The sequence below is a fragment of the Protopterus annectens genome, chromosome 1.part0 (genome assembly GCF_019279795.1).
Source record: "Protopterus annectens isolate FY-2018-M chromosome 1.part0, PAN1.0, whole genome shotgun sequence".
Lineage (NCBI taxonomy): Eukaryota > Metazoa > Chordata > Ceratodontiformes > Protopteridae > Protopterus > Protopterus annectens.
Genome location: NC_056725.1, coordinates 1,717,456,962 through 1,717,483,445, shown reverse-complemented (window position 1 = coordinate 1,717,483,445; position 26,484 = coordinate 1,717,456,962). Strand labels below are relative to the sequence as shown.

Sequence of the window (26,484 nt, the reverse complement as noted above, 5' to 3'; positions counted from 1 at the left end):
CCCAGCAGGAGTTTACAGTTTCCCATCCAGTCATCCAGGCTATGCTTTAATAGTGTCATAGAAGGGCTTTGCTTGATGTGAACTGATATCCTATTCCAGAGGAGTGGCAACCTCTTAGAGATGTATCTGTCTCTCCAGCCGACCCTATTAATGTCGCAGGTCAGGTTAAGATTCTTGGAGAGGGTGAACCTTGTCCCATTTGATTTGCAGATGTGCAGCATTTCCATTAGGTTTGGATCTGAGATTGCTCTGTAGACCAGGCACAAGTCTCCTGTAAGTAGTCTCTATGCTACAGAGTACAGTGACAGTGACTTCAGTGTGTTAGTGTATGACATATGCTGGAGACTTTGAATTTTCATAGTTAGAAATCTCTGAGGTCTCTCAAGTTGCTGCGAGTACCTGGTAAGGTACATACCAAAGGAAGCATTGTACTCAATTATTGGCCTGATGAGGGTTGAGTACAGGGGTGTTATGACCACTTTCGCTCTTGAGGCAATGCCTTTGCTGATGAGGTGTGTGACACATAATGCCTTCCTTACAACAGTAGCCACATGGTGGTCAAAGTTTAGGCTACATTCAACTTGCGTTCCCAAGTCTATCACTACTGAGTTGTTACTTAGGGTATTAGTATTTATGTGATAGTCTGCAGGGATATCATTTTTGCCAAAGGGGATGATAATGCATTTTTTTAAGTACTGAGTTTGAGTCCATGGCTTTGGCATCAGTCATTAGTTTGTGTAAGTCCCTCTTGAAGTATATTGACATCATTTGTGGATTCAGTGATTGCACCTAATTTGCATTTGTCAGCAAACTTTATCAGCCAAAGCCCCTCTGTTTTGGCCTGAATTACTGAGAAGTATATTCCAAGTACTAGGGGGCCCAGCACTGACCCCTGTGAAACACCACTGGTGACAAATCTGCTGGTTTATATAAACTCCCCAAATTTGGCTGAGTGTGACCGGTTGGTGAGCCAGTCAGCAACACACCTGATGACATAAGGGTTGATATTCAGCTGGTAGAGTTTATCAATGATGCACGAATATGGGATTGTGTCGAAGGCCTTTACTAAGTCAAGGTAGGCTGTATGCACAGATTTGCCTTTGTCTATGGCTCTGATGATATTTTCAAAGAAGTCCACCAGGTTTAACAGACATGACCTGCCTTTGACAAAACAAACTGTGGGTTTGGAGATCACCTATATCCTTATTTATAACCTCCATGATCATTTGTTTCATGGCCTTACAGATAAGGCTGGTTAAGCTTATGGGTCTGTAGTTCCCAGTATCTGTTGCTGTTCCCCATTTATGAAGTGGATAATGGTTGCTGTTTTCCATTCATCATGGACAAAAATAGTACTCAGGCTATAGTTTAAGAGAGTTGCTAGCTCATGTTTTAGACCAATTAAAACACAACCCGGGATGCCATCCAGTTCCGTAGAGCTATGGAGCATAGAGGGTATCTGTGCTCTAGAGCACAGAAGCATTAAGCTAAAAGTTTCTGAAATTCTAACCATAGAACTAGCACTCCAGTTTAAACTTTTTCTCAACACATCTCCTTTTCTTGTAGTTTTAAAAAGGATGTGTCTGTGGCATCAACCCCTTGTGGTAATATGACTTCCAAAATTCCTCCCTCCCCTCTTTCATTGCTGTTCTCTGCTGTATAACTTAACTACTTTCCCGCCCATTGTTTTCTATATATCCATAACACTAAGCGCTCACCCAGCAAACCAGTATTGCACTTGAATAAACCTCCCTTATTACAAATTGTTTCCTGCTCATTTTCCCAGAGCTCCCATCAGCTGGGTACCTCCATTACACTCTGAGAGGGTCCTAAGTTAATCTTGCTCCATTCTTGGCAGATAAGAGATTTATTGTATTGTTTTGCACTTCAGTTAACATTTTAGAATGCTACTGCTTTAGTTTTGCTTTATTTGTTGATTTTGCCTTTAAATCATTCTAAAGATCACTAATACTTGAAATTATATTACCAACTTAGTTTAAGTTTTGTTGTAGTATTAAACTTGAAATCAACCTTTCTTGCTGTTATTGTATCAAGAGGTTAGCAGTACCCTGAACAGACACAAATGCCCAAAGAGTAAATTTTATCTATAAAACTTCCATTAGAGGTAAAACCTTTAACTTAGTGTGGTGAAAACAAAGCCATTGTGTAGAGACAAGCTTAGAGCAGCTGGTTTGCACATTAAACAGCACCACTATTAAATCCTAACACAATCTGACCTAGTTTACTGCCAAACCCCAGATACCACCCAAGGAGACCTCTGTATAAAGCAGTCCACAACCTATAGTAACCAACCAAAGTACAGGTCTGGACAACATGAGGCTGTCTACAACCTATACTAGCCCACCAAAGTACAGGTCTGGACAACATGATTATGAAATTTCCAAATTTCTCCATAGCCAGCTTGGTAGATATGGGGATCCTGAGATTGTGTAAAAATTGTCACAGGCATCAATTTAATCCTTAAAAAACAAACACAGTATGTGAGAGATGTACATTCACAATTTCACTGGAGGCAAAAATCTCACATATAAACAAGATAATCAAGAACACACACACCACATCCGCTGCATATAGTGTCTACCACACATAGACCAAACTATTCTAAGGCACTAAAAAGAACCTTCCCAAACCTCAAAGACATTCTAAGCTTATAAACAGTAATACATATCCTCAGCAGTCTCTAAAACACTCACTAAAAGAAACACCAAACACCGCACATATTCCTACACCCAGTTTAGCCCCAAGAGCAAAGCCCATAAGGCAAGGCAACATATTACCCAGGCCTCTTGTCATAGGGTACTCCATTGTACAACATACAAATGCCCCACTCCCAAGATTGAACAAGGAAAATATAACAGTTAGTTTATCTGGAGCCAGGCTCCACCAAGTTACACATGCACTCAGGTCACTACACCACAGGTACCAGTTGTTGTTGTTGTCTTTCGGCTTTTCCAGGTTAGGGGTTGCCACAGCGGAATTCCGGTCCGCTAATGATTGGCAGTAGATCTTCACGGTGCCGAGTTGCCAGCTCGACGCCCAACCTTCAACGAGGGCATGCCCATTCACGCATGTCTTTCAGAACGCAACTTGACCCGTGTGGAGGACATACAGACTCCACACAGAAGGCACTCCCCACATACTAGCTGAGAATTGAATGGGAGAACCTCTTGCTGTGAGGCAACAACGCTACTACTGCATCACCGCGGATTACCCAGGTACCAGTATGATTCTGTAATAGTCCATGTGGGTGTTATGAACTGACACTTATTTCCCTGGAGTATATGAAGAGAAACATTGCTGGTTTATCTGAATATGTGCCTCAGGCAGGCATGTGCCTTGCATTGAGCAGCATTCTACCTTCACCAAGGATGATGCTACAGTATGAACAAAAGATAATTGACTTCAGTAATTGGCTTAGTTTCTGGTGTCTTTTTAGGGTGATATAGTATTTGTCAGCATGGGAGAACATGGTTAACAAACCACATTGCTATGCAAGAGATGGTCTCCGCTGTCTCCCCAGGCTTCCAAATATTAGCCAAAACTTTATCCACCCCCTTAGAGCCTTTTTTTAGGCAATGCTGAATTGACAAACTTACTGACATAGCAAATAAAACTGAAAGAAACCTAAAGGTGTTACTGCTCAGTCGTAGGAGCCTAAACAAGAAACTCCACACCCTACAAGCTCTCCCTACTCTAGAGACCATAGACATCTGTGCCATTATCGAGACACGGTTTAAATCTGCATAAAGTACTCTAGCAGTGCAAAGCTTCATTGCCTTCCATGCATTTAGATGATCAACTGCAGACAGGGACAAAAGTTGGGGGAGTCTCAACCTATATTTTTTAAATGCCTTTACTGAATTATCACTTGTGACATAGGCATGTGTATATATACATATATACACACATGCACACACATATACACACATATACACACAGACACACACACACACATATATATATATATATATATATATATATATATATATATATATGTATATATATATATATATATATATATATATATATATATATATAAAGAATATTTCCTCAGGTAGATTGCAAATGTTAGAGGTGTGATGGTGAAGAAAGAGGTAATTGGGAATGGCAGTGTAATGAGTTGGCAGACTTTAATTCTGGTGGCCGCCAAAAAAACAGTTACTAAGAAGTGGAAATCAAATTCTTAAACGACCATACTAGAACTAGTGAATATGCTAACAGAGATAAAACAGTTGGAAGTGAGATCTTTAGAAAAGGGTAGGAGCAAATTACACAGAAAAAATGGGAATTGTGGGAGCAATAAATGCAGAATAATGTTTTATAGGAGGAATAAGGTTTTAGGGAAGGCAGAAATTGAATGAACTATTTAATGTTCGATTGATAATGACCATATAGAAGATTATATGTGATATATAATGTTTGTAACTGAAAATATATCAATTTACAGTTTGTTTCCGTTTATATACATGTCTGATTGCCTGTGTCATAAGTGATAATTCAATAAAGATGTTTGTTTAAAAAATGGATATCAAGATTTGTCTCTCAAAACTTAACTTTAATGCAAATTTTCTTTAATTCGTTTAATGTATACTAGTTATGATTGTCAGCCTAATCACAGTTTATTTATATTTTGCTGTTTTATGACTCCGCTTTAGTTTAGACATTGGTGGAACTGTAATCAGTGAATTTTAATCAGAAGAGGAGAAACAATTCTGAAGTATTTTTTTCCTCACATTAGTTTGAATGTTACAATAGCTAATTTTGATTAAGTGTGTGCTAAGTGAGTTTTTCAGATCCTCTAACAATTGTTCATGCTCTCTGTCAACTCCATTACCCCTGACCCTAGGAAAGCATCCGTTTTATTGAACAAGCTACAACTATCATGAGAGCTCTTGGAAATGTGATGAATAACTTCAGTGATGCGAATGAACTACCTAAGGCCCTAAAAGATCTTGAACTAGCCCACTGTCCCCTGGGCTTGTTTGGTCAAGAGCTGATAGATGCACACGTCAAGGTAATTACAACTGTTGCTGCTTGCTCAATTTGTTTTTCAGTGGGAATGCCAAAATGCTTGCATAGTTTTTCCTTAAAATAATGGCTATGTTTATTGAATGTTAGAATTCAGTTTCTTCAACCTGTGACTTCATATGAAGCTTTTGAATGCAGAAGAATAGCTCTCATACCTCTCAACCTCTTAGCACAAAATATCTGGACAAGGACAAGAATAATGGAGGAACAGAGTCCCAAAATAGGGACAAATTTTAAATATTTCTCTTATAAACTTAGAAAGATGCTAGAATAAAAGGTCTTGTGTTACCATTCATTTTCTAAAGGATATGAAGCCTGAAATTCAAATGCCTGTCATTATTTAATAAATTCAATCCTCACTGATTTGCCACAAAAATCCACAAATTTTGTGAGGAATAGGCCAAAAATATGAGGCAAAAATCTGGACATTTTTCAAACATCTGGACAGTTGAGTGGTATGGCAGCTCTACGTGCCAGATGTTAATTGTCTAAGTATGTCTACTCTGAAATGCTTCTTTAGCTAAAATGACATGACTAGCAACATTTAAATGCATGTAGATTATTCCAGTTTCATAAAGAAAGGAATTTGTTTTCTCATTGATCCCAACAGTTTTAATGTATTGTGACTTTACCTGATAGGTTCATAGGTTCATAGGTAGGTACTAGGCTATCGGCCCTGGGGCCTATACAAGCCCAGCCAAAAAGGTATCCTGGCTTTTGTCACCCAAGAAAATTATTTTAACTGTGCCACTGTCGAGCAGAGCCAAAGAGGTGATCCCCGAGGTGAATTTCCTATTTCCCATCCAATCATCAAGATTTTTCTTGAAGAGTGCTAATGAGGAGCTTTGTTTGATATAGATAGGTAGTTTATTCCAGAGTATGGGAAGTCTGTGGGACAGGAATCTATCCCTCCGGCATGTTCTGTTTATTGTGGTGACAAGGTTTAGGTCCCTAGAGCGTTTAGCTCGGAGGGATTGGGATTTCTTTAAGTGGAGCATGTCCAACAGCTCTGGGTTTGACATAGCTTTGTATGTTAGGCAGAGATCACCTCTGAGTAGGCGATATGCAACGGAGTAAAGCTGGAGTTTTTTGAGATGGTCTGCGTAGGGCATCTGTTTGAGGCCGGTAATCCTCTTTGTGAGGTATTTCTGCAGCCTTTCCAGTTGTTGCAGATGTCTTGTGAGGTACATACCAAAAGGGGCGTTGTACTCTATAATGGGTCTAATGAGTGATGAGAAGAGGGTAAAAATGACCTCTTTTTTCCTGGATGAGAAACCTTTTGTAATGAGGTGTGCCACGTAGAAGGATTTCTTGATTACTGTGGTGATGTGATTATCAAAGGAGAGACTACTGTCCACCTGTGTCCCAAGGTCTCTTATTACACTTTCGGTGTTAAGTATACTACAGCCTATGTTGTAGTTCATGGGTACAGAGTTTTTATCAAAGGGGATGACAATGCACTTTTTGGCATTGAGCTTGAGGCCATGGCTTTGACACCAGGCATCTGTCTCAGTGAGGCCCTTTTGTAGGAAGTCCACATCATTAGGAGTTTTGATTATGGCTCCTAGTTTGCAGTCATCTGCAAACTTTGTTAGCCAAAGACCTTCTGTGTTAGCCAGAGAAGTAGATACCAAACAGGAGAGGACCCAGGACTGAATCCTGTGGTACTCCACTTGTCACTGGTCTGAAGTCGGATTTGGAGTCTGCTACTTTCACAGTGTGGGTTCTGTCAGTGAGCCATTTGGAAACCCATCTTGTGACATAGGGATTTATACCTAGTTTAGTGAGTTTATCTATAATTTCAGAATGGGGGATGGTGTCAAAAGCCTTGGCAAGATCTAGATAGGCTGTGTGAACCACTTTACCCTTGTCTACAGCTTTGGTGACTGCTTCAAAGAAGTCTGTCAGGTTTAGGAGACATGATCTGCCTTTTACAAACCCGAACTGGGTGGGGTCCAGTGTTTGGAGATTACCAATGTCTTTTTTTATAAGTTCCATGATGATACGTTCCATGGCCTTGCAGACCAGGCTCATCAGACTAATTGGGCGGTAGTTCCAGGGTCCGTGGTGGCTCCCCCCTTGTGGAGTGGGATAACCATCACTGTGCGACATTCAGCAGGCACAAAGCCTGAGGTGAGGCTATGATTGAACATGATACTTAGGTGGGGTGCCAGTTCATTCTGTAGTTTGTGTAGAACACAACCTGGGATGTTGTCTGGTCCCATGGATGCTGTGTTCTTGGCTTTGGAGAGTGTGGTTTTTACCTGTGCAGCCGTGATTACAGGATCTTTGCATTCTTCCGGTATAGAGATGGGCTCTTTAATGGGTGAGAGGGGGGTAAAGTTAGCAATGAACCTATCTGCCAGGATGTTGGCAATATCAGTTGGGTCTGTATATTTAGTGCCATTGTGCTGTAACTCAGAGCAGATCTGAGTGTTGCCATTGAGATTCTTGACATAGCTATAGAATGCTTTGTGGTTGTCTTTAGAATCAGTGGTGATTTTGTTTTCATAACTAGCTTTGGAGGATTTTATCAGGGAGTGCAGCTTCTTACTGAGGCTGACCAGGGAGCTCCTCCGCTCATGGGATTTTACTCTCTTTTGCAACAGTTTCTTCCTTCTGTTGTACAGTTTGTTTATGGCAGGGGACCACCAGATTGGCTTCCTTTTTTTGGAGGATAGCATCTTGATTCTGTTTGGGATAGCACGATCCATGCACTCATGTAAGTGCTTATAAAGTGCAATTGTGTAGGATTCAGTAGTCGTAACTGTATTGTCCATCTGCATGGGTGTCATGAAGTTCACCACTTCTGTCTTAAGAGGCATGAAGTTGGCTTTGGCGACATTTTTTACCATGGTTTCCTTAATGGTGGGTGGGGGCAGGATGTGGACATCTAGGGTAATTAGCTTATGGTCGGATCGGACCAGTGCGGCATTGACTACAGGTGTGGAACACCGGCCACTCATGTTGGTAATGACTAGATCTAGGATATTGTTGCCCCCTGGTGGGGGTGTGGATAAGTTGATCCAGGGCATTGGAGTTTATGAATTCCAGAAAGCGTTGAGCAAAGGAGTTGATACATGAGTAGTTTTCCCAGTTAATGGTGGGGTAGTTGAAATCGCCCATTATTAGGGTGTTTGGTTGAACCCTGATATTTTCCAGTACATCAAGAAAAGAGGAGTGGGAATCCTGGGGCATGGTGGGTGATCTGTAGCAAGCTACAATTTGGATTGCAGTTTTGCCCAGAGTTAGTTACACTTGGATAACCTCAGCTGCATTATGCTGAGCAACTAGCCTGGAGGTGTTGATATCCTTAATGAATATGGACACACCTCCGCCTTTGGTGTTCTGGTCCAGGTTACATGGCTGAAAAGTGTGGTATGAGTTATAGCCTGGTAGTGCAGGGGTGCTCTCTAGGGCCTTGAACCAGGCCTCAGTCACTGCACAGATATTGATGTTCTCCATTTTAAGGAGTGCTTCGATTGAGTGCATTCTGAGATTTAGACTTCTAGCATTGAGTAGCATCACCCTCAGTTTTTGCTTGCCTGTTCCTGTTTCAGTGGTGAATTTGTCATTTGAACCTTGCCTAAAAACGGCACTATAGGGGTGGCAAGAACCTTAGCCAGTATCCAGAATCCCAGGGGTGACAGGTGCAGGCCATCTCTGGCAAAGCATCGTGGTCTGTCGACCATGTCATCCCAGGCAGACAGATACTGGATCCCTTTAGTATGGCTCCAGAAGCTTAGCCAGTTGTTGAAGTCAAACATTTTGTCCTTGTACTGCGGCATCATTCTGGGTGATGGCAGAATGCTACTCAGGGCTAGGGTCATACCTGCCTGGACTACAAGATGGGAGAGCTCTTCCATGTCTCTTTTCATGTAGTCCAGGGAGGTACGTCTCAGGTCGTTCACACCAACATGGACAATGACAGAGTCATATTTGTACTTGTGTGGGTTATGTGGCGGATCCTGGCACCTGACAGGCAGCTGACAGTAACCTTCTCCTTGTTTAGCCTGGTTAGTGGGATATCAGTGTGCCTGACTATAGAGTCACCTATGGCTAGTGTGTTGGGTACATTGTTTTGCCTTATTGGCTGTGGTTAAGTTGCACACTGAGTCTGTGGGCTATGTGTCATTTGGGTTGTGTTGGGGGGTGGAGGTTGCTTGCATTTCTGCTTTAAAGTCTCTGTTGCTTGAGCAGATTATTATTGAGAGCCTCCGCAAATGTTTTTGTGTTTCTATGTGTGGATTTTGGTGGTGTAGATTTAATGAGACTATGTGAGGAGTGTGGTGTGGTGCAAGTGTTTACCTTCTCCTCTTGACTGTCAGGTTGAGTTTTGATTGGAGAGAGCTTTACCTCCAGTTTGGCTAGATAAGTGCATCTCTCACAGGTTGTAGTGTTGGGTGGTAGGAGGAGAGGGTTGTCTGTGTACATGAGGCAATTTCTACATTGCCACAAGATGCCCAGATTCATCAGATAGACAGGAGAGAACACTGAGAACTGACCCTTGGACATGCCTGAACAAAAAATTATTTTCCTCTAGATAAGTGAGGAAAGTGAGTACAAGAGCTGTTTTTCTCTAAGCAAGTGAGGAAAGTAAGTACCAAAACTGTTTTCCTCAGGGCAATGAGGAAGGTTGAGTGCTGTAATAATTAGTAGGCTATTTAGTGCTTACAAGTTCTGAACAAGTATGAACACACAAACTTGAGCCTGACAGTTAAAAGTCCACTTATAAAGTTGTAAAAACACTGCCGCCACTAGAAGTCACTCGCCAAGATTTTATTGTTGAACACACAAACAATTAAAACAGATTGAGCGCTTTCTTCCCTTCCAAAGGGATTTCATCAGAATTCTTGGCGAGTGACTTCTAGTGGCGGCAGTGTTTTTACAACTTTATAAGTTCTGAACAAGTGCTGATCAGGAATAAGCAAATTTAAGTGCTAAAACTAAGAATCTGTATCTGGACTAAACTAGTTACAGGAAAGGGAGGAAACAAGTACAAATGTGGGCTTTTAAATCAGAAAGTTGAGAGAGATGGAAAAACTGCCCAAATGGCCAAAAACTACAATTTCTTTTTGGAAATGGTAGGTTACTAGATGCATGAAAGTGCTTGTAAAAGCATCACTTTACGACATTAGCCTTCCACAAATGATTAATGAGAGCTATTACATTGATTACCGATCATTGTATGTCCAAGTCAGATGTCAGCCTTCTTATCCATGTGGCAACCCTTCTGTCTTTCAGTTTGACATTTATGAATATGCATCCATCCATATTTTGGTATCTCCTTCATAAAAGTGTATTTCCTCTAATACAAGCCAGGCTAAGCTCGACATCATTATCATGCATAGTTGCATTATTGCCCACACAAATGTAAACTGATCATCCCTTTATCTTGTGTATGCTAACCATAGTGAAGGAACACATTATTTGTAATTCTCATCTTCCTCAAGCAAGCTATTTGCTGATTTCTTTTCTTGCCATGCTGTTCCTACCTCCTACCTGGATGGGACCCAGATACTGAATTGCAATTATTTTTAACAAACGATTATGCTTCCCATTGTCTATAATATCACTTTAAAACCTTTACTGTACACACCTGGGCAAATAAAAGCAATGCTCTTTAAATGGGGGGAGAGAATGCAATGACTGACTCTGTGCAAGTCTACAAAATACTCCAAGCAAAAAGTTAAACAGTTGTTTCACTTTAAATAAATCTAGTCTGTAGAGGATCACAGAGATACACATTGTAGACCATGTGACTGCAATTAGGATGTCTTAAATGAAAGCTCTTCTTTGTGCAGATTGCTCTGACAATGGAACAGTCAGATTTGTTGGTATGAATGGACACTTACGACTGTGTATATGTAAAATGAATTAAACTGACAAAGTGATGGGATTCTATTCACAAATCGCCAACTGCCTTGAAACATTAGTCCCCAGCCTTACAGGATCGTCGACTCAGACTGCATCTCCAAACATTGGAATTGCATCCCAAAACAGCTAAGACAAATTAATAGCCAAGTAGCTTTTAAATCACAACTTATACAATACCTTACTGACATATGAATCTGCTTAGGCAGATCCCCTGGCTAAGCCTATTATTTGCCAATCTACTAACTAAAATCTATCTCGAATAACCACTCCATTCTGCTCTATATAACCTGCCTCCCACACACCCTGCAAAAAAATAAATATACTTTTGTAATTTAAATAGTCTGTATTCTGTCACAAATGTCTGATTAATAAACTTATTATATACCCTGGATTATCTGAATTAAAAATGTAATGTTCTTTCTTTTTTCATTGTTTAAATATGCAATGCCTGTAATCAAGTAATCTGCTATGAATATGGCTTTTGGTTTAAATACTCTACTGTTTGAAGATTTTCAACTATAACTTTGTACTTTCTGTTGGAGATTTTCTCCCTAGGCTTTTCCTGAAAAGGGGCTATGTTGCCGGTACACTATTCTGGTAAACAAATGCAAAATAAATCATCATCTTCTTTCGGCTGTTCCCATTAGGGGTCACCACAGCAGATCACGTGTTTCCATTTCTTCCTGTACTCTGCATCTTGCTCTGTCACACCAACCACCTGCATGTCCTCTCTCACCACATCTATAAACCTTATCTTAGGCCTTCCTCTTTTCCTGTTACCTGGTAGCTTCATCCTTAGCATCTTTTTCCCAATATACTCCGCATCCCTCCTCAGCACATGTCCAAACCAACGTAATCTTGCCTCTCTGGCTTTGTCCCACAAACCTTCCAACCTGGGCTGACCCTCTAATATACTTATTCCTAATCCTGCCCACCCTCGTCACACCCAGTGCAAATCTTAACATCTTTAACTCTGCCACATCCAGCTCAAACTCCTGCCTTTTTGTCAATGCCACTGTCTCCAACCCATGTAACATAGCTGGTCTCACTACCGTCTTGTAGACCTTCCCTTTCACTCTTACAGGTACTCGTCTGTCACAAATCACTCCTGACACTCTTCTCCACCCACTCCATCCTGCCTGTACTCTCTTCTTCACCTCTCTTCCACACTCACCATTACTCTGAACTATTGACCCCAAGTATTTAAACTCATCCACCTTCGCCACCTCTACTCCTTGCATCCTCGCCATTCTTCTATCCTCCCTCTCATTCACACACATATATTCTGTCTTAGTCCTGCTGACCTTCATTCCTCTTCTCTCTAGAGCATATCCATCTCTCCAGGGTCTCCTCCACCTGTTCCCTACTCTCACTACAGATCACAATGTCATCTACAAACATCATAGTCCATGGGGACTCCTGTCTGATCTCGTCTGTCAACCTGTCCATCACCATTGCAAATAAGAAAGGGCTCAGAGCTGATCCTTGATGTAACCCCACCTCCACCTTAAACGCATCCGTCACTCCCACCACAGACCTCACCGCTGTCACACTACCCTCGTACATATCCTGTACCACTCTTACATACTTCTCTGACACTCCTGACTTCCTCATGCAATACCACAACTCCTCTCTAGGCACCCTGTCATATGCTTTCTCTAAATCTACAAAAACACAAAATAAATAAATATATAGATATGTTTTTTGGCAGGGAGATACCTCTTAGCCTCTGCTAAGTGTATAAAGTCTCATGTTGTGTCAAAGGTTGAGGCTAAAATAACACTGGAACACTACTCCAAAAAAGTATTTCAAATCTTTAGACTTAAAGTTGGTTAAGCACTTTCGTCCTCTTTTAGGACTTCATCATAGTGAGCTTAGCTGCTCTGGAGCCAATATCATGGCATAGCCACATGTATGAGTGTAGCTATCACAAACAGGAAGATGTTAAGTTGTCAATCTCACCTTCATTCTTGCTGGATGGGTTCGGAGCCGATCCTCGGCTCCGACTCGGCACTTGCTAAGCTCGAGAGCCACTTTTACCTGCTCGAGGCAGCCCCATATCCCATGATGGCGGTAAATACCCAGAACTCGTTTGCCGCTTCACTGATGAGGTACTCCTTTTACCAGCTCTTGGTAAGTAATTTGTTATTCAAATTTTAGTCACCCCATTCCTCCTTTTTCTCTCATATATTAGTGTATTTGTCACTTTTAGATTGTTTTAGGGTCTCTCGCTCCTAGTTTACTGTTTCCCTTGTAGTTTTACTTAGTCGGGCCTTCAATCCTGTCCCATCCCTTCCTGTCAGGGCGTGTGTGTGAGTTTATTTTTCCCCATTTTAAGTTAAAGTTTCTGAATCTGGGACTGTGTGAGTAGTGTGTTTTGTGTGTGTGCTCACTATGTCCAAAGAACAGAGGGTCTCAGGCTTCAAGAAGTGTGACTCGTGCTGTCAGAAGATGTCTCTGACAGATGGTCACACTTCTTGTATCTATTGCCTGGGACCTCTCCACCTGCAGGACTCCTGTGCTATTTGTCACTCTTTCAGCCAGAGAGTCCTGCAGGAAAGGAGAAATAAATTAATTTTAAGAGGACTACTTAAACCGGAGGGCTCCCCGGCCAAATCTGCTTCGGGTAAGCCCTCTAAGACCTCCAAGGCCCAGGCTTCTGCTACTAAGCCTTCTGCCATGGCTCCTACTCCTTTGGAGTCGAGATCAGCTCCGGCTGGAGCCGATCTTATTTTGACTAAATCTTCGGCACCGATGGCTATTGGTGCTGATACTTTAATTGCCACATTGGTGTCGGCTCCGACCGGCTCCGACCACCATGTGTCGAAGACTTCGGTATCGGCACCGGCCGGCTCCGATACCATTATTTCCTTGCCTGTGTTGGCTCCAGCCATTGCCGATACATCTTTGACCAGGCTTGGAGCCGATAAGTTGTCAGCTCCGTCTGGAACCGAGGGTTCTTCGGCTCCGATGGTTCCGTCGAGGAAGAGGTCCAGGTCTCCCTCTTTGGAGCCAATACTGTCAGCTCCGACCTCTCCTCTTCTTTCGGAGCGGAGCCATCGGAGCCGATCATCTAGGTCTTCCAGGCTCTCAGACCATGATTTGGAGAGAGTGGTAAGCAGATTGTTAAAATCACAGGCACTAGCCCAAATGCTTCATAGTCCGTCTCAACAGACGACTACTAGTCCACACCCTCTTCAAGTTCCTCCTTCGACTCTCCTCCAGAGCTCGGAGCCGGAGTCTATTGGAATAGTCACTGCTACGGCTGCGGGGCAGATACCACCCCTTTCTGCTCCTTCAGCTTCTACTCTTATCTCCTCCTCGAGACCTTCCTTGGAGGGATCCGGTGGTCGGGCTTCCCTAGTCTGCTCCGAGGGGGTGAGTGGCATCGGACCCTTGTCCGACCCTGCTATTCCCCTTGGGGCTTCGGCCTTGGTGAGCTCGGCTCCAACATCTGCCTCGGAGCCTTCCCTTTCGGTGGGCCCGGGAGCCCCTGTTTCTTCGGAACGGGGTCTGTCGGATCTCCCTGGGAGGGGAGCCTTTGAGGTGATGAGGAGTGTGCTGGCCCCCAGGCTCAGTCAGCAGTCTATCCCCTTAGCTCCTCCCTCTATGGTGCCTGTAGATGTCTCTTCCCACTCTCTTGCTCCCGGACCGAGAGATCCACCGCCTCAGGTTTCCCCACTGGGAAGAACCCCCTCTTCCGAGGATTCTCCTGATCTGTCAGGAGATCCTCCACGTAAGAGGACCTGTAAGAGGAAGCACCTAGACTCCCCTGAGTCTACAACTTCAGATACCAACTTAGATGAGTCGGAGGGGTCCCCAAGATCCCCCTCTGAGGATGTCTCTTTTTCAGACATCCTAGAACTCCTAAAACAGAGGGGAAACTGGCCCTCCATTAATCCCTCCGAGGATGAGTCGGTATACCTAGAGGCGTTTGGATCTCGACCCTCCACCTCCTGGGTGTCTCCGCCTTTCGACCCCCTCGTGGAGGTGATAGCTCCGAAGGCGTGGGCATCTCCTGATTCCGTGGAACCAGTTCCCAGGAGGCCTTCTAAATTTATTGCAGCCCCTTCCGAGAAAAAATTTCTTACAAAAGGTGTCCCCGTTGATGCCATGGTGGTGGCGGCCGCCACCAAGAAGGAACTTGAAGATCCTTCCGTACCAGTCCATCCTCCTAACAAGCATTCTAGGACCATGGACAGGTATGGTAAGCGGATGTTTTCCTCAGTGACCTTTGCCATGCGTTCGCTGAATTATTTATGTCACTTCACCAGACTTCAAAGGGCCATCCTTAAAGAATTAGGTGAAGTAGTACAGGATCCTTCAGCTGTAGGGGCTCAGGATAAGATTGCTTCTCAGCTAGGAATCCTTAACTCCATTACCAACTCCTCCATGCGGCTGATTTCTTATGCAGCAGATGGAGCGAGTAGAGCTGCAGGGACAGGAGTGGCTCTTAGACGTCAGTCCTGGATGCGGCTCTGTAATTTTGCAGATCCCTTTAAGGCGTCCTTCACAAACTCTCCCTTCGATGGGTCAACATTGTTTGGTCCTCAGGTGAAGGATACTTTGACCAGGTGTGAGCAAGACGGCAAGACTCTTTCTGCCGTAGGAGTCTGTTTTTCCACCCCTTCTAGGCCTTACCCTAAAGGACAGAAGGGGGGAAAGATGTGGTTCCGAAAATCTCAGGGAGTCACGCCGGACACACGTGGTCAGTTTACCCTTAGAGGCAGAGGGGGTAATAATAATAGATGCCGCCCTAGGGGCAGAGGGGGTCCGCAGAACCAGGGCAGCAGAGAGCCTCTCTCTGACAAGCCCTTCCAGCATCCCTGAGGTGTTGCCCGACTGTCCATCCTTGGAGGCAGACGGGGGAAGATTATCGCTGTACCCAGAAGCCTGGCTTTCCCTTTCGCAAGACAAATGGGTAGAGTCGATCATATCCGAGGGTTACAAGATTCCTTTCGAGGAAAGTCCCTTCCCTCACAAAAATTCCCTTCCAGATGTTCCACCCGGTCTAAAGGAAATCGCAAAATTAGAAGTATCAAAGCTTCTACAAAAAAGGGCCATTCAGCCAGTTCCAACAGACCATTCAGAGCCCGGAATCTACTCAAGGTTCTTTTTGGTTCCCAAAAAGACGGGAGATTGGAGACCAATATTGGACCTCAGCAGACTCAACAAGTCTGTGAAGAAGACAAGATTTCAAATGGTCACACTTCAATCGATTTTGCCCTTCTTAGGCAAAGACAACTGGATGTGCTCAATAGACCTTCAGGATGCGTACTATCACATAAAAATCCACAGACGCTCCAGAAGGTTTCTCCGCTTTCGGCTGGGGTCCAGTCATTTTCAATTCAGAGCCCTGCCCTTTGGTCTCACTACAGCCCCCAGAGTGTTCACCAAATGCATGGCAGTGGTCACAGCTCACCTGAGACGTCAAGGATTCCAGGTGTTTCCGCATCTCGACGACTGGCTCCTCTCAGCCACCACCAGGCATCAACTTCTCCAAGCCAGAGATTACACCCTAAATCTCTGCACTCATTTAGGAATTTTGGTCAACTACGAAAAATCCTCCTTATTGCCCTGCCAATCTATTACTTTTATAGGCGCAAATTTAGACACTGTTCGGATGGCAGCAAACCTCACAAGCCAGAGAATCCTAGATATCCAAAACCATGTGCGGATCATCCTTGCCAGCAAAAAGGTGCAAGCCAGGCTGGTCCTAAAAGTATTGGGCCTCATGGCAGCTGCCATTACTCTTCTTCCTTTGGCCCGTTTTTACATGCGTCTCCTTCAATGGATGTTGTTCACACAATGGTCCTACCAACAACTTCCCATGCGTCACCAGATCCTGGTGACACAAACTTGCAAAAACCATCTATCCTGGTGGATTTCTTCTCCCCAAGTCCATCAGGGCAGACCCTTTGTTTTCCCTGCCCCGGTAGCCACAGTCACTACGGACGCCTCCCTGATCGGGTGGGGGAGGGGTCATTATCAGGGCAGGATGGTTCATGGGACGTGGCAACCATTCGAATACTACCTGCACATAAACGTCCTAGAGATGAGAGCAGTGCTTTTAACGTTGCAAGCCCTCAACGACTTTCTTCCCTTAGGAACGATTGCAGTTCACACGGACAATATGTCCGTAGTATGGTACATCAACAAGCAGGGCGGAACCAAGTCCTATCCCTTGTGTCGAGAGGCTCTCAGACTTTGGCAATGGGCGATCTCCTCTCATCGGTTTCTGGTAGCAACGCATATCCCTGGGAAAACCAACATTTTAGCGGACAGATTGAGCAGAGCTATACTCATGCCTCACGAGTGGTCTCTCAAGCAATCTATAGTGGAGGAGATTTTTCAGAAGTGGGGCCGCCCATGTTGCGATCTTTTTGCTACACCCCAAAACAGCAAATGCCCAGTCTTCTTCTCTCTCTTCCCACTTCCGGGCCATCCCCTCAGAGACGCTCTTACCCAAGATTGGCCCCAGGGATTTATTCATGCCTTTCCTCCTTTTCCATTGATACCTCAAGTACTCCAGAAAGCTACCGTTTTGAGAGCCAAAATGATTCTCATTGCCCCGTATTGGCCTCGACAAATTTGGTTTCCGTTCCTTCATCGTCATCTTTTGGTGCAACCGTGGCATCTGGACCCAGTGCCAGATCTTCTGATACACCAATCGGGTCAGCTGCATCGGTCCATCCCTTCTCTCAACCTCACAGCTTGGTTGCTCCACTTCCTTCCTTAGCCAGGCTTCCTATGATCTCTAACCCCATTAGAGATATCATAGTAGCTTCCCTTAAATCCTCTACTAGAAGGATTTACACTAGCAAGTGGAAACGTTTCTCCCTTTGGGCGAAATCGAGGAACATAGATCCCTTTACTGCCCCTGTTCATGCAGTTTTGGATTTTCTAGCGGAAATCTTTCACTCGGGTTCTTCATCTTCCACGGTCAAAGTTCAGTTGGCTGCAATCACGAACTTTCATGTCGGATTTGCAGATCACAACATTATGTCCCACAAGCTTTGTAAAGCTTTTTTAAAAGGAATTTTTCTCCTGAGACCTCCTGTCAGGATTCCTCCTCCACAATGGGACTTAAATCTAGTGCTGACATCCTTAATTCTTCCTCCTTTCGAGCCAGCTGCTTCATGTTCATTAAAGTTTCTTTCGTGGAAGACACTCTTCCTTGTCGCTATTACCTCGGCTAGGAGAGTGTCAGAACTTCATGTCCTCTCTGTTCGTCCCCCATATTTGGTCTTCCACAAGGACAGAGTATCCTTGAGAACTAATCCATCCTTTTTGCCCAAGGTTGCTTCAAAAACAAATTTAAACCAATCCATTGATCTCCCTGTATTTTTTCCTAATTATTCCAACAGATCAGAACAAAAATTGCATTATCTAGATGTTCACAGACAACTCAGATATTATTTGGACAGAACAAAGCAATTCAGGAAGTCTGATCAGCTTTTTCTTTCTTATGCTGAAAATAAGAAAGGCCACCCTGTTTCCAAAGTGACCTTATCTAGATGGCTATCTTCCACCATTTCTGACATTTATCAACTTAGGGGCAAACAACTGTGCTCGAAACCAAAGGCACATTCCACTAGAGGCCTAGCCACTTCTACAGCTTTTCAGGCTAGGCTACCCTTAGATACTATTTGTGCAGCAGCCACTTGGGCCACTCCTCATACCTTTGTTTCTCATTACAAATTTGATTTGGCCTCCAGGAGTAGGGCTAGTTTTGGTTCCACGGTTCTCAAGAGTCTGTTCCATTGAGCCACCCAGGATAGAGGTGCTAGGGACGTGGTCCCATCCAGCAAGAATGAAGGCGAGACTGACAACTTAACATTTAGAAGTTATGTACCTACCATAACGTTCCATGTTAGTTGTCTTCTCTCGCCTTCTTTCTTGCGACCCTCCCTCCTGTCCCCCTTGCCTGGACAGACCTTGATCTCCCTTGTCTCTGGAAGATTTTTGGGCACCAGTTAGTTCTAGTTTATTTATCTGGTTTCCCCTTACAGCCCTTTAGGCTAGTTGCTCTTCTTTCCTTAGTGGAAATTTTTTTTATGCTAGGCAGTTGTCCCTCTAGGTACCAAACGAGATCTGGGTATTTACCGCCTTGCATCATGGGATATGGGGCTGCCTCGAGCTGGTAAAAGTGACTCTCGAGCTTAGCAAGTGCCGAGTCGGAGCCGAGGATCGGCTCCGAACCCATCCAGCAAGAAAGAAGGCGAGAGAAGACAACTAACATGGAACGTTATGGTAGGTACATAACTTCTAATTTTGCACCTATCACATTTACAGTACATTGATGCAGACAAAGATATTTTCACTTTGTCACCTTGAATCCTAGGTTGCAGTCAGGCAGTAGTGTCAGCACATGTATGCCATGCTTCCATGATCTTTCTATAATGGACAGAAAGATAAAACATTTGTTTGCATCCTGTATTATACCAAGACTTGATTGGTTATCTCCCTGGCATCAAACATAGGGTGTTTTAACAACAGCCAACCCTCCTCTTGAGATAGACAGGCTGGTCTCCAACTTGTCAAGTCTACCACCATGGCAGCCTTCATTTTCTGGGATACTAGATGCTCCTTGGTCATAGTATCACAGACAGGAGCCCATCCTCTGCACAGAGGAATGTTCAGTGTAGAAATATTAGTGGCACTGAATTTCATATTCTATGAATGACCATTCCAGTAGTACCCTTTTTTGAGTAGTTCCCACTAGACCTCACATTTTAGCTTAATTACCATAATCCAGCACACCATATTTCATTGTGAAGTTGCTTGGTCTTGCTTTGAAACCTTTTAATCAACAAAAAGGGAATATTCAATCCTAATACATTCACAGGTTCATAGGTAAGTACTGCTAGCTGCCTTTTTGGACCATTTTAAGACTAGCCATTTTCCCTTTTTTGTGTTTGAAATAACTTATCCATTTGGTTAGAGACTGACCTTATCCATCACACGGTCAATAATTATATATTACCCGTAATGAGAATAAATGGGATCATACCGTAGGGTCTATATTAGAAAACTGAACTTTCAAAATTTAGAGTGTTCTAATATCAACCCGTTTTCAGCGAATGCTGAAAATATCGAAGAAACAGAAAAATAAATGTTTTCCTAGGGAAAGAATACGGTTGTCCGCTTCTGATGCTTCGGTATTTTCAGCACTGTGGTGGAAAGTTACGGGTTGGGTTCAGGTAAGTGTGTGATTGTGTGGATGTGAGTGTTAGGGCAGGTTAGTTGAGTTAGGGTTAGGGCGCGGGTCAGGTAAGTGTGTGATTGTGTGGACGTGAGGGTTAGGGTGGGGTAGGTGAATTAGGGTTAGGGCGTGGGTGAGATGACTGTGCGATAGTGACGGACCTTAGGGTTAGGGTTTGGGTTAAGGTAAGTGGATAGTTAGTGGTGTATGTATAGTTTAGTGTAGGGTTAGGTGTAAGAGTTTAGGTGTATGTGTGTGGATTGCTGTTTGTTTGGTGTGCTTGTGTTGTGTGTATGTGTTTTGGAACAGCAATTTTTTTCCCCAGGAAAAAAATTCACTGTTCTGAATGTTCAGTGTTTTAAATTTTCGATTCATAGGGTTCGATATTAGAACACTCGACATTTTGAATGTTCGGTGTTCTAATATAGACCCCATACCCTATATCATTTAAGTGGACCCATGCATGGAATAAAGCACTGAGGTGCCACATCTGTCCATTAGTAGTACGGGGGCAGTCCTGGGATACATTTTCTGTTTGCCATCCATAGATCCAAATTGTGTTTGAATATGGACAGAGATGAAGTTTGTTTTATGTGGTTGGGAGTCTGTTCCGGAGCAGCAGTATTCTCTGTGAAATATATCTGCCCTGCCAAACAATTCTGTTTATGTTGCAGAAGAAGTTAATATTTGGTTCTTAATATCCCAGATTTTTCCACTAACACAATTAAAAATTTGAATGAAGCTGGCAAAATAATGATTAGGAACTCATATTTATCAGAATGGAAGAGAAGTCACTGTTAGTGTCAATCTAAAAGATTTCCTCTCTGCAAGTGACATTGGTTTGTTTGTCTCCATGTTTCTCAGCAGAGACTGGCTTACTCCCAGCCGAATATTTACTTTTCAACTTTTTATTGTCATCTTCCTTTGGATTTTCTGTTATTTTCTTTACCTGTGGTAAAAACTGTTCTTAAAAGCAGAGGTCTTCATTTGATCTCCACATAGATATCTTACTCCTTGGGATATGAATGTTGTTTTTGAGACTTTTACTAAACATCCACTCAAACTTGCTTATTCAATCCCTTTGAAAATTCTGAATTGTTGAACAGTTTTTCTGGTGATTAATGCTTCTGCTAGGAGAATTTTGGAACTTCAGCCCCTTATTGATTCTGAGCTTTGTACAATGTTCCATAAAGCAGGACTTCCAATTCCAGTAATCTATATTTTATGTTAAAGCTTATGGTGTATAATGTCCTTAATCAAAAACTTCAATTGCCTTTGTTCTGTCTAAAGACTAAGAATTTGGGTGAGTGGATCTTGCTTACTATGGACAGTTATGAGCCTGTATTTATCAAACATAACCTTTCATAATGTCTGATACCAGCCTTTTGTTTCTTTTTCCCAGAATAGGCATGTACAGCAGTTTCTGAGAAGAGTATAGCCAACTCACTTTTAATCCTTTTTTTCTTTTTGCTATGACCCTGCAAACAGACCTAACACTGTGTTAGGCTGTTTACAGTCAAATCAAAATGTTGCTAGTAGGACACTTACATTACATTACCAACATAGTACAAGTGTGCTGTGGAATTGCACCGGCTATGTATTTGATTTTTTATTGTTCTTAAGATCTTAGTGTTGGCTTACCTGTGTGGAATAATTTGGATACTTCTTACCTGAAAGAGATTGTTGTTCTGTAATGTCCTTGTCAATGTTGTATTCAATCTTCCAGGGGATGTTGGTTGTTCCTATGGTGTGATTGGAATCATGAGGTATTATGCTGTTGTGCTTACCAAACTTGCTTCTGTTGAACCCACAACTCAGTGACTTTGGGAGTGCTACACTTTGGACATGCTTTAAGAGATCACTCTAGGGTTTCTTGTATGATATTACTTTAACAATAACATGCCAATCTCAGGTTTTCTAATTATTTTTTATCAGTTGAAAATGTTTTTATTTGTATTTTATTGATTTTTTTTATATGATTTGTGTATTTATTTATTTATGTATTTTTGCTTTGCTTTGTATTGTGTTTGTGTTATTTTTGTCTTTGCTTAAGTTAATTGTTACTGTTCAAGTGTTTAGTGGTAAAGCACCTTATCAAAGTTGAAGATCAAGTTGAAAACCAAGTTAGTACACATTGTTGAGAGTAAACATTTTCCTGCAAACTGTATTTAAATATTTTCCAGCTCTAGTTGGTTCTGAGCTCATATCTTCATCATAGTTAGCTAGCTTTGTTGTATATACAGAGGCAACTATAAATTTCTGAGCTATAAATCCATGAACAGAACTTAGTTACTACTGCTTTTTTTCTTTGGAAATCTGGAATTTTTATGAAAGTAGTTAAATCATTCAAGTTGTTTGGACTCTAATACTTGGTATTTAATGCCCTCATGTCTTCTGTTACTGAGGCATTCGATTTAATGGATCACACACTTTTGTCAACCCATTGAGGAGGAAATAAGAGGTGAAAATGGCAGCTCTGGGTACTTTGATAACGTTTCTTCTAAAACTATGCCCTAGGAAAATTATTGTGAAAGAATGGAACAGGTTTCTGTCACAAATTATATTAAATTTTTATAGTTGTCTGGCCAAAACCTACAGTTCACTGAAGTGACTCCTAATATATACCAAATTCAATGAAAAGTCAAGCATGCAACTTGTAGCTTATTACTGAATCATTTTAAGGCTAAAGCTCTTGAGATAATGGAAGACATCCAACGTCCAGTCTTATATTATAACGTTTTCTGAGCTAGTGTCAAAATATGGAGATCATTTTAAAACATTAGCCTAAGAGAAATTAAAACAGATACTGAGTGATGATATTGTATTTGGAAAAAATGATGAATGCATACAAAGCGGGTATTATCTGAAATTAAGATGATGTTTGAGAATACCCAAAATACTACTCAGGTTGTGGCAGTAACTAATAAAAGTGTACAAGATTTACAAGGTAAACAGTTGGCAGCAACATGTAACCAAGTAAAAAAAATAACACAGTACAGTGCACAACATAGTCTCAGTCAACAACACACAAGCCAAAAGGGAATTTAAACCAAGAGATGAAAGGTTCATATTGGCAGCCCAGGATAATGGGATGCATACACTTTGGTTTACAAAGTCCATTGAACATGTGGGAGAAACAGACAAATGTAGATTTTGTAAAAATTAATTGAAAACACTTGCTCATCTTGTTGCTGGTTATGACATACTAATGGCAGAAGGATTGTATACTGAAAGGCATAATAATATGGCAAGATTGTTGCACTGGGGATTATGCAAACATTATGATATTGAAGTGGAGGAAAAACACTGGAAATATGAGCCACAAAACATCACAGAAAATGAAGAAGTCTACATCACATGGGATCATCCATTACCAACAATAGACAGATTCTAGAAAACCAGATATAGTGGTCCAAGAAAAGAAGACAAAAGTAGCATTGATCATTGAAATTGCCACACCCAGTGACTACAGTGTCTTGCATACAGAGAGACACAAAGTCATAAAATATCAAGATTTGCAGGCAGAAATTAGAGCAATGTGGAAGAAAGATACCCAGACAGTTCCAATAGTAGTAGGAGCAATGGGTCTTATAAAAAGGAATCTACAATTGTATTTAGATATGTTACCAATCCATGTAACTCCATACTGATTACAGAAGGAGTCATTATTGGGCACATTGTGGGTGCTGTGAAGAGCACTTTTGGCTGACATCAAAGACTGCAACAATACTAATTTCATGAACTTTAATCATCGTACTTTGACTTAGGAATGGGGTCCATTCCCATCATGGTATTAGAAACCCAAAAGATTTGGAGACATTAAAAGAGTGTTGTGCCTGTGATAGAATTTGGCACATAGCAAAAAGATGAGCAACTTAATTCATTACCTCCAAGTGACGCTTCTGGGTGGATCTGTAGTTAACTCCTACTGATGCCTCTAGGCGTCAAATATTTCTTGTTCATATTTGCATCAGTAATCCAAAACCATGTTATGTACAAGGTTTTAAAAGATTTCATCTTAAAGCTTACACAGTGGCAAAGTCAACTGTATTAATATCTGACCTCTGTCAAGTGCAGGTAGATGCATGATGTGAGACTAACTCTAACTGTAACTAAATAGTCTTCTTAGCATTTTCTAAAGATGACTATTACCTAGCTATAACTAGGTCACTGAAATATCCAATGACTATAGATGACATGCAGGTAGAATATCAAAATTTTTGCTTATTATCTCTCGGAAAGCAGGCTCTGTTTTGCCTCCTCTGTAGTCCATGTAAAAATGCTTTGCTGCTTCAAGTTTAAATAGAGTTAATTGAGTTCACAATCCAAAGTAAAGCTTGAAATACAGTAATCTTGATTAGTTTCATTCTCAGCTAATGTAGTAAAAAGGGATGAAGGCTTGACTGCTACCCAGCTGTCCCAAGTTCATATAATGTCTCAGACATTGGAAGAGCCAGACAGGGAGAGGTGGAAATGGGCAGATTCTCACAGCTTGTCCATCCCAGGGGAGTGATTGGGATGGGGGTACTTGCCCAAGCACACCTTTGCAACTGAACCACTGGTGGAAACCAGGGTCATGCAGGTGTGATGTCTGAAAGAGGGGCAAGCCTTTGTTTGAGTTGTATGCAGAGGCATGGGCAATCACACCACAAGCCCATTACTTACACTTCCTTAGAAGTTACTGGCATGTGCAAATATGGAGAATTGGATGGGCTTATTACAAAAAGGCTTGATGGATGCCTGGATGATGGCATGATAAATGATTCTTGCCCCATGGAGGAAAACTGACTGGAAACAGTTCTCAACCAGCAAGGAATGAAGAAGATAATAAATTATGAGGAAAAACAGAGTTGGCAGGCATCAGACACAAAACAGTTAAAAAGTTTACGAAATCTAAGCAACAGTCCCACACAGAAAGGAAAAATCAATAGCAGCCCATGTTTAGTACATCTAGGTAGTGTGATTTCAAAACAAAACTCAATTTTGCATCTCTTTTTAACCAAGTTGTTATAACAGACAGAGTTCCACATGAGGCAATACCATTTTTGTTACAAAGCAATGAGTAAAGTTTGTATTCTATTATATGCATCTAAATTATTAATGAGAAAAGTAGTTTAAAATTCACACATCTAATAAAATAACCAGCGGTTGGTATTTCTACATTTAAGAAAGCATATCACACATGGCACCACAGCTAATGGTGACAGTGCAGAAAGTTTAACGAATCAATTTCAATATGGTGTTCTGTATACCTTTTTATTTAGGCAAACAATTCAAAAATTGGAAGAGGAAGAAGGTAAGGCAAAGAGAGAGAAAAAAACTCTGAAGAAGACGGAAAACAAAGATAGTTGTAGTACATTGGGCATACTGAGTAGCTGAGAAACCTTGACCTGAGATGAAGGAAAGGGATGAAGAACATGTTACTAAATTAACATCCTCAAGTAGCTGAAATGGTGACATACCTTTGAAGGGTTCATTGTTAGGGACAATAGGCTTATTCACTGATGCTGGTCCATGCAGAAAGGAAACCTAAATCTTTTCACTGACACAGGTACTAGTATAGTCAATCCGTTGTACTGAAATGTATTCTACAGATCATTTTAGCTGGAAGATCACAAAATGGACTTATTTGAAAAAAGATTCCATAGAGAAATAGTATGTGATTCACATTTTTTCCATTTGATATTGTTAACTGGTTATGTGGGCTGGTCCAAATGACAATTTTCAACCAAATCACAGGTTCAAGGCAGTTGCACAAGACATACCGTATTTCTCCGTAAATAAGACGTAACCAGAGAATAAGGCATAGCATGGTTTTCCAGGGTGGTCATGATATAAGCCCTACCCCAAAAATAAACCCCAGTTAAGATCGTCAACAACACACGATGAATGTGTTGAATTATAAAATAATATTTTTAACACCTGTTGACTGAGGTTATCATACTCTGCTCGCCATTTTTGGACCAATTGGACACCCGACTTCTTCTCTTTGCAGAAAGTCGTAAGATTCTTTCCCTGGGAGTCCTCCATGATTCTTTCTGTAACCCTAATCCTCACTCACACTTGACGGTTGAGATCCTTGGCCCATAAACACTGACAAATGTACTTTGGTCAAAGTACAGACAACGCACGCAAAACATACGCACTGGATAACGAACAGCTGTGGTGTCTTCTTAACCATCACCATTTTGTGTTGCCACTCCTGTCTCGTAAGTCTTCAATTAACCCCCCCCAGACAAGATGAGTGCAAAAAGAAAGAGCTATTCCGTCGAGTACAAGAAAGGAATCATGGAGGACTCCTGGGGAAAGAATCTGATGGCTTTCTGCAAAGAGAGGAAGTTAGATCTCCGAAT

At 42.0% G+C, this 26,484-nt stretch overlaps 1 protein-coding gene across 1 annotated transcript in view; it reads left to right on the top strand.

Moving 5' to 3' along the window:
- ADGB (androglobin) overlaps window positions 1-26,484 on the top strand; it is a 4,124,629-nt gene that overhangs the window by 2,490,295 nt on the left and 1,607,850 nt on the right. Inside the window, exon 21 of the mRNA XM_044074542.1 lies at window positions 4,868-5,035. Within this exon, the coding sequence (XP_043930477.1) occupies window positions 4,868-5,035 (168 nt within the window). The remainder of the gene's footprint in view (window positions 1-4,867; window positions 5,036-26,484) is intronic.